We start from the raw sequence: 8,341 nt of genomic DNA on the forward strand, positions 1-8,341 counted from the left end.
ATTTTCTGTAGATGCTTTGCAGGTCTTTGTAATTGCTACATTTTCATACTATGTTTTGCATTTTGAGTTCCTTGAGCTTGAACCTGGGGCTTAATGCTTTGTACTAGATATTTAATAAAGACAAGACTGAATGAGTAGTTTAATTTTAAGCACATTATCCAGTTCTCTGACTTAGCTGCTTGCATTCTGGTATCTGTGTACGTGAGGTCTTATTCTGAGCACAGAAATGATTTCTGACTTCAGCTTGTGTATTTGGGCACAGCTAATACTCACTTAACACACCGTTAGTCATTTAAAATACACTGTAGGTAAACTTGTTATGTTTCAGTAAACTCAGATTGTCAAATGTTAGAAAGTATTTAAAATTTCAGGTTCAGAAATAGGAACTTGATAAGATTGAGCAGTCTGTATTAATAAAGATCGTAAGTCAGTTATTAATTTTTCTCTTTAATTAGATCTCATCTCAGTTTTCCTGCATGACTGGGTATTGTTTTGGAGTAATTTTAAGTTTATAGGAAAGTTGGAGTAAGGAGCATAGATTTCTTGGATACACTTCATTCAGGTTCCTTGTTTTTTTTAAACAGGAGTCTGCCTGTGACTCCCAGACTGGCCTGGAACTTGTGAGCCTCCTGCCCCCACCTGCTCAGTTGCTGAGGTTACAGGTGAATGCTAGTGTGCCAGGACGCTGTCCTGACTTATTAATACTAGTGACTATCAGAACTAAGATTACTTTTACTACATAGCTATTAGCTAAATTGCATACTTTCTTATGACTTTACGAGTTTTTCAGCGACTCTTTCTGATTCAGTATACATTGCATTTAGTAGATTAGTATGTCTGTTTTGAGTAAACATTTCCACAGTTGCTGTTTGCTCTTTTACTTAGCATTTTTATTTTTATTTATTTATTTGTGTGTTTTAGGGAAGGGTCTACAGGTGCTCAGGGTTTCACTACTAGATCAGACTTGTAGTAATCCGCCTGTTTAAAGCCTCCCAAGAGCTGGGATTACAGGTGCATGCATCTTGCCCAGTCTCAATTGCTGTCTCAGTGTGCCCCAGGGGTGGGGCCAGCACTGCAGGCCCAGGGCTTGAACCCCGGCCCTGTCCCTGCTTGCAGGTGTTTTAATATGTTGAGCTATTTGGCCGGCCGTATTTTTATTTTTGGTTTGTTTTTTTAATTTTATTTATTCATGTGTGTGTGGGGGGCAGCTCAGCCCACCAGGGGGTGGGGCTGGCTGGCATGTGGTGCTGGGGGATTGAACCGTGGTCCCTGTGCTTTGCTAAGCTTGTTGTAAGTAGGTGCTTTAGACCACTGAGCCATCTCACCAGCCCCTGCATTTTTATTTTTGATAGCATTTAATAGCTGAGATTGATTCTTTTAAAGTAAATGACTTTGTGTCTCTGATTTGAGTGTGTAATTTTGGACATGTTTTTCTTTGGGGCTTGCCTCTGCAGCCATTTGGAAGCACCCAAAGAAAAGTAGACACACAGTGTAACAGTTTTCCTTAAAATGTACTTCACAAGATTCTTGTTTTGTGATGTAGGCTTTTGAAAATGCCTTCTTTGGACCCATAAATTTGGGATGGTTATACTCTTATTTTTGTCTTAGAAGATTCTCATTCTCATTGCCCTAATAAAGGTCTCATGCGTTGGTAGCTGTTTAATAAACATCAGTTGAATAAAGAAAAGGTACTGTAGCTTTGTTACATTCAGTCTTTTTCACTTCTGATCATGGAAACCTTTTTCCTTGATACTGCCTATTATGTAAATGAAGGGAAACACACCTTATAAACCATACTACTTTTTTTTTTTTTTTTTTCTTGGTGGAACCAGGGATTGAACTCAGATCCTTGCGTTTGCCAGTCAAGTGCTTATCCTACTGAGCCATCTCCCCGGCCCCAGCCATACTACTTTTAACTAAAAAGCTAGTGGAAGTTTGATTCACTCATTGTACAGTATGCTTTACTTTTTTTTTTTTCTTTGTGGAACCGGGGATTGAACTGAAGCCTTTGTGCTTGCCAGGGAAGTGCTTATTCCACTGAGCCATCTCCCCAGCCCCAGCCATCTCCCCAGCCCCTACTTTTGTGTTTTTTAAAATAGATTTGTAAAGACTAGATCTCATTTGTTGAGTTTAAACAGTTGGCCACAGCTTCTCAAGGCACTTTTGGTAAAAGGATTTTTAGAAAGGTTTCCTAAACAGCAGTAGTGTTGAGGAAAAAACCACACTAATTTAGAGAATTGTTTAGAATGGTTTAGTTTTCCATAAAGCTTTGTGATCTTCTGAATGTTTCCACAACTTGAAAGTGCACCAACATACTTGGAGTATTAGAGAGGCAACAGGTGAAGTTTGTTGAGTTTACTAGCCTTGTGTTGCTATGGGAATAAATGCAATTTTTTCCAGTAGGTTTTAGAAGAAAAATGAATTGTTTCTAGAGCTGGAATTGCCTTTTGAGTCATCTGAGGAAAAGAAAAGATTACTATTTGGATGCAACTCTGAAAAGAAAGTAGTTTTGGCTTGTGGTAAAGCTTGGAGTCCAGCATACCCAGATAAATGAATTCTTTGGTGGTTCTGGTCTCCTGAATTTTGTAAACATTGTTAAATGTTTTTGGTAATTTGTTTTTAATTGCTTAAATTTATTATCTTGGGAATTTTTTGGAGCTGAAAAGCAAAGTACAGTTACTGCTAGTGTGTAATTGGATCTTTCTTACGTACTGAGCTCATATTGTTAATGGGAGTTCTTTTTTTGCGGAACCAGGGTTTGAACTCAGGCCCTTGTGCTTGCCAGGCAAGCACTTATTCTACTGAGCTATCTCCCCGGCCCCAACGGGAGTTCTTAAAGGAACTTTTTCAAACTTTTCATCACCAAGAACACGTGTAAGATAACCAGTTTCTTTCAATGTTTTATTAATATTTTAGTGTAAATAAGTAGCAGACTTTTCTTTTTTTTCTTTCGCGGAACTGGGGATTGAACTCGGGCCCTTTCACTTGCCAGGGAAGCGCTTATTCTACTGAGCCATCTCCCCGGCCCCTTAGACTTTTAAAAGAAATATCAAAAAGTCTTTTTTAAGAAGGGAATTAACCTCTGTGAAGGCAATGATCCTTTAAGGAAGTCAAATTTTCAGCCACCTAATTCAGTGAAAGACTTGACCAAGTGCTACTCTTGGGCTGTGGAGCCTGGGCTAGAATCTTGGTTTTGCTTTGTGGCTTTGGGAACGAAATTTAAATTAAGTATGTTTTCTTACTTAAAGCAGGGCATAGGAGTTTAATGAGGCTGCCTCAAAAAAGGAAAAGTGAGGGTGTAGCTCTGAGAGAAGGCTCGGGGTCCAGTCCCCATTATTCCAAAATACTGAACCTGAGCCAGCAGCAACAAACATAATAGTAGATCCTATTTATGGGGGGGGTGTGTGTGATGCATTTTATAAATTCAGGCAAGACGTTTTATCACAGTATGGCATATGATACATATCCAGTAAATGATAGAGTATATGTGAATTTTCTATTCTTATTTTCATAGGGGAAGGAAGGATACAAGGTCAGTTTGAGAGTTTTGGTAGATTTGGAGCATATCTAAAAAGAACTTTGGAATTGTAGAGCTGATGATATTCTGTGGAATTGTCTAACTGAATATTGATTTTTTTTTTTTTTTGGTTGATTCTTCCTGCCACAGAATATATTGGTTTGTCTTTATCTAAAATTGCTATTGAAAATAACTCATTGATCGAATTTGGTAGTTGATTCTCCTTTAAAGTTTGAGGTGACTTTTGCTGAATAATACCTTGTAGGTACAGTTCAAGTAGGAGACTAACAGTATTTGTGTAGGTGACACATAGCTCACTAAAATCAGTTTAAATACATATGATTGTTTTTCTTGTACTTCTCATTTTATCCTAAAAGCCGCCCCCCATGTTTGTGTGTGCACACGTCTTTGTGTGCCTTGGTAGTTTTTGTTTTGATTTGTTGGGTTTAATTAATAGTTTCTTTGGCTTTTCCTTCTCTACCCTCACAAAATAATGAGTTTTTTTGTCTCTATGTTACTTTTCTGTAAATCATTTAAATGATTGGATTTTAGTTCTTTAATGTGGACCTATTGTAAAAGCAGTGTGTTTGATTTTTAACTTATGAAAGTGTTATGGTTAAAACATACCATGTTTATGTTTAAGCCATGTAATTCTTACAAATGTGACAAATTAATGATCTATACATGATTTTTTTTCCCTAGCAATGAACTGAATAAACATTTTGTAGGGTTTCTGGTAAAATAATATTTACATGCATGATAAAGATTATTTAGTAAGGATTTGTTCCACATTTCCAAATGTATATTCTAAAAACAGTGAGAATTTTTTAAAGCAAAAATTCAGAAATGTGTTCTGAGACTCAAAACTATTAAAATAATTTGGTATTAGGTGATTTTCAGTTGATAGCTTTATTTCTTATGGTATTTTTTTTGTCTTTCTATAGGGCTGAAAGACACAGAAGTCTTCATGGATATAGTTGATACATTTAATCATTTAATTCCTACTGAACACTTAGATGATGCCCTATTTCTAGGATCCAACCTGGAGAATGAAGTCTGTGAGGATTTTAGTGCAAGTCAAAATGTCTTAGAGGACTCGCTGAAGAACATGCTCAGCGATAAGGATCCTATGCTAGGATCTGCAAGTAATCAGTTCTGTTTGCCTGTTTTGGATAGCAATGATTCCAATTTCCAGATGCCTTGTTCAACAGGTAATTCTTACTTTTTTTTTCTTTTTTCTTTTTTTTTTTTTTCTTTTTTCTTTTTCTTTTTCTTTTTTTCTTTTTTTTAGTCTGCAATTTAAAATGAAAAGAATTTTCAGCAACTTTTTTTTCTTTTTGGATGATGAGGTTAGTGAATTTAGGGTTCTTTCCTTTGAATTTAGAGCTGCTTTTCCAGGCATCAGAATTAGACTTTATTGTAGATTTTCTTCTAAGGATATAGAATCATCTTTAAGGATATTATAAGCTACAGGTAGAGTGACCATATAATTTATCATCCAGTGTAGAATACTTGTGAAGATTGCAGCTGGTGCTGTTAATAATGATGTTGTTGCAACAGGTGTAAATAGGGACTTTCATTAGCAAATGGGATTGCCTCCAAAATTGGGATGTTACCCCCCAGGCCTGCTGTTCCTCCAGCCCTACAAGTATATTCTTTACTATAACTTCATTTCATATTTTGTGTATCTTCCTCAAAACCAGAGAAAGGACTCTGGACATCGACCTGTGCTGTCCTGTATAGTAACCACTAGCCCTGTGTGGCAGCTGTTTATATCTTGAAATCTAGTCCAAATTAAATGTGCTGTAAAATGCACAGCATTTGAAGGTTAGATATGAAAAGATTATACTAAATCATTTAATGACTTTTTTTAAGTTGACTGTGTTAAAGTAATACTCTCAGATATTGTAGTGAAAGAAGATTAACTTTTCATGTTTTCTCTTTTTTTTGAGGCTGGGTCTCACTATGTTGCTCATCCTAGGATTCCTGGGCTCAAGTGGTTCTTTCACCTCAGGTGGCTGCACCTGGGTAGCTAGGACCACAGCCACAGGATTATATTGTTTTTTTCTTTACAAATGGCTGTTGAAAATTTATATGGTTTCCATTATATTTCTGTTGGACAGCATTGTTCTCGAGTCTGTAGTTGAAAAAGCTAAAGAATGACAATGATGGCTGGCAGGTGGGTCACACGTAGCCCCAGCACTGGGAGGCTGAGGCAAGAGAATCCCAAGTTTAAGCCCTGGCTGGGCAATTTAGTTGGGGGGGGGGCAGGAGCAGGGGAATGTAGCTCAGTGAGAGGGCCCTGAGTCATTCCCCGTGGCAGAAAAGAAGGAAGGAAACTTTCTGCAAGGCTAAACTATTTTGAATTAGAAATTGCTTTGGTGTCATGTTAGTATATAGAAAAATAAGTTTTTCTTTTGTAAAGCAAAGAAAATATTACTATGAACTTGGAAGCAGTAGCTCTTCTGGTAAGCTCAGGTTAGATAAAGGTAAATCATTTTCTTGTAGAGAAATAAAGCTCTTTCACTATTTCCTAAGGTAGTTCACAGGTTTATGAGACATTCGTTTGTTTTTCAATGATTCTAGACTTCTGAAGTGAAGTTTTAAAGTATAATTTTCATTTCCTTTTAACATTTTGTCTTTTAAGTTATGTAGTAATATTTAAAGTTTGAAAGGAGTGGCCTGCTGTTGACCCATGAATGTGTCAGAGTACTCTGCCTGAAAGCCTCAACACTGAATAGTAGGAATCTGTATTGGGCAATTTTGAACTACTTGTTAATGATGTATTTTTTGAATTATTTACGTTGTGTTTTGTTATTACATAGGCTTACATTGTTGTTGTATTCTAAATGTTCTAGAGCTTTTAAAATTTTGTTTTATGTATGTGTTGGTTTAAGTTGTTTACTTTGGTCCTTGTGTCAGTACAGTAGTTGTAATTATCTTAATATTGTTATTATTAACACTTTAGACAGTGTTTGGGTATATGTACACTGCTTCCCAGTTTAGTCCAACCAAGGCTAAAGACCAATTTAATATTTCTAGATTCCCTCAAGAATGTTGTATATGATCTGGAATTGGAATTGACAGGTATATCATCCTGTTTGACTTATTTATGAAATTTCGGCTCTCCAGTTGTACTGCTATTTCTGTTTGGTGTCCACTGTTTTAAAAATTCATTTCTGTTGAAAAGTTTTTATTTATGTGGAAAGTATTCAGTTTTGGTGAACATTTCTTTTCCTATTAAACAACTTAAAGCACCCTCATTAAAATATTTAATTTTTTTGAGGCTCATTAATATTTGTTTATGATTGTACTCTTTTAAAGTTTGACTTAAGTAGAATTAGTTTTTGAATTTTTTTAACATATGTTTACTATAATCTTAGATTCTGTAACAACTATTGATACTTATATGTATGTATAGTGTATGTTTTTAAGATTAAAGTCAGATAATTACATGGGGAAGCGTACAGTGATGATAAAACTCTTCAGTTTGGAATTTAACTTTCTTTGTGCTAGTAGGCAAGGGATTTTGTTAATTTGTTCAGAGTTCTTGCCCTTTAGAATACTTGGTTCAGTAGAAAACATTTTTGAAAATTTTTTTAGCTTTTGGTTTCTGAATATCAGATTTAAGAGAGAGTTTCAAAGAAATTTTATTGTAGCCGTTAATAAAAACACTATTTGGACAATAACTTTTTTTGTGTGTGTGAAATAGGGTCTTTCTGTGTAGTATTTAGGCTGGTTTTAAACACACTGTGTAGCCCAGGCTGGCCTTGAATTTGTAGCAATTCTCTTGCTGCAGCCTCTGGAGTACTGGGATTACCGTCAGTGCCACCTGCCCAGCCAACAATAACTTTTTTCGGCTATTCAAAAGTTACTTTAGGTTTTTGTTACAAAGTAAAAATAACATTCTTACTTTTTTTTTTTAAACTTGAATCTATAGATTTTTACTAATTTCCTTGACTATAGAAGCCAGGTAGGGAAATGATCCTGTTAGTATTTCTTAGGGCAGGAAGAATGGTAGATTGTGGTTATGTTGTAGCTCTGATTCTTGCAGTGCCCTAAAATTAGCAAACCCATAGCAGCTGTTTTGTTTTCTGCTGTATTGAACTAGATTTTTTTTTTTTTTTTGAGCCATTATATCTATCCATCTATCTGTCTGCTATCTATTTTTGGTACCCAGGATCGAACTTAGGACCTTGTGCTTGGCAGGCAGGTGCTGAGCTATTTCCTAGGGCCCTTAGATTGCTTTTTGTAATCGCTAAAAGACCATTTTCGTGTTCATGTAGTTGATTGGTAATATTAACTTTCATTGTCTCGTGGCCAGGGAGGTGGCTCAGTGGAATAAGTGTTTCCCTGGCAAGCACAAGGGCCTGAGTTCAATCCCCGGTTCTGCAAAAAAAAAAAAAAGTTAAGCACTTCCCTGTATTATATGTTTTCTAAATTTAAGCCAATCTATAAAATATATAAATACAGGGCTGGGGAGATGGCTCAGTGGAATAAGCGCTTCCCTGGCAAGCACAAGGGCCTGAGTTCAATCCCTGGTTCTGCAAAACAAAAACAAAAACAAAAACAAAAATTCATTGTCTCCAGAACTCATAACTGTAGTTTTAAAAATTATAAAAGTAGGAAACAAAGCTGCTATCAGCACTGTGAGATGTACAAAAGTTGGGATGCTAACTGATTTTTGAGAGTAGGCAGTAGAGCCCTGATCTTTTGGCTCTTAGTATTATTTTACAGAATGCTTTTAACTATGTATTCTAGTCTTATTGCAGTATTTGTATGTAGTTTTTAGATGGGCTGCTCCCTTGCTTGCGTGTGCTCACT

At 36.1% G+C, this 8,341-nt stretch overlaps 1 protein-coding gene across 2 annotated transcripts in view; it reads left to right on the forward strand.

The window, feature by feature from the left end:
- The first annotated feature begins 647 nt into the window (after nt 1-647).
- The window catches only part of Phf3 (PHD finger protein 3), an 83,779-nt gene continuing 76,085 nt past the window's right edge, over nt 648-8,341 (forward strand). For both annotated transcript variants that reach the window (XM_023702140.1, XM_012513519.2), the window contains exons 1-2: nt 648-662; nt 4,462-4,728. In XM_023702140.1, the coding sequence (XP_023557908.1) occupies nt 4,485-4,728 (244 nt within the window). In that variant the 5' untranslated portion in view covers nt 648-662; nt 4,462-4,484. The remainder of the gene's footprint in view (nt 663-4,461; nt 4,729-8,341) is intronic.

This window comes from Octodon degus, unplaced genomic scaffold (assembly GCF_000260255.1).
Source record: "Octodon degus isolate 3935 unplaced genomic scaffold, OctDeg1.0 scaffold00001, whole genome shotgun sequence".
In the NCBI taxonomy this organism is placed as follows: domain Eukaryota; kingdom Metazoa; phylum Chordata; class Mammalia; order Rodentia; family Octodontidae; genus Octodon; species Octodon degus.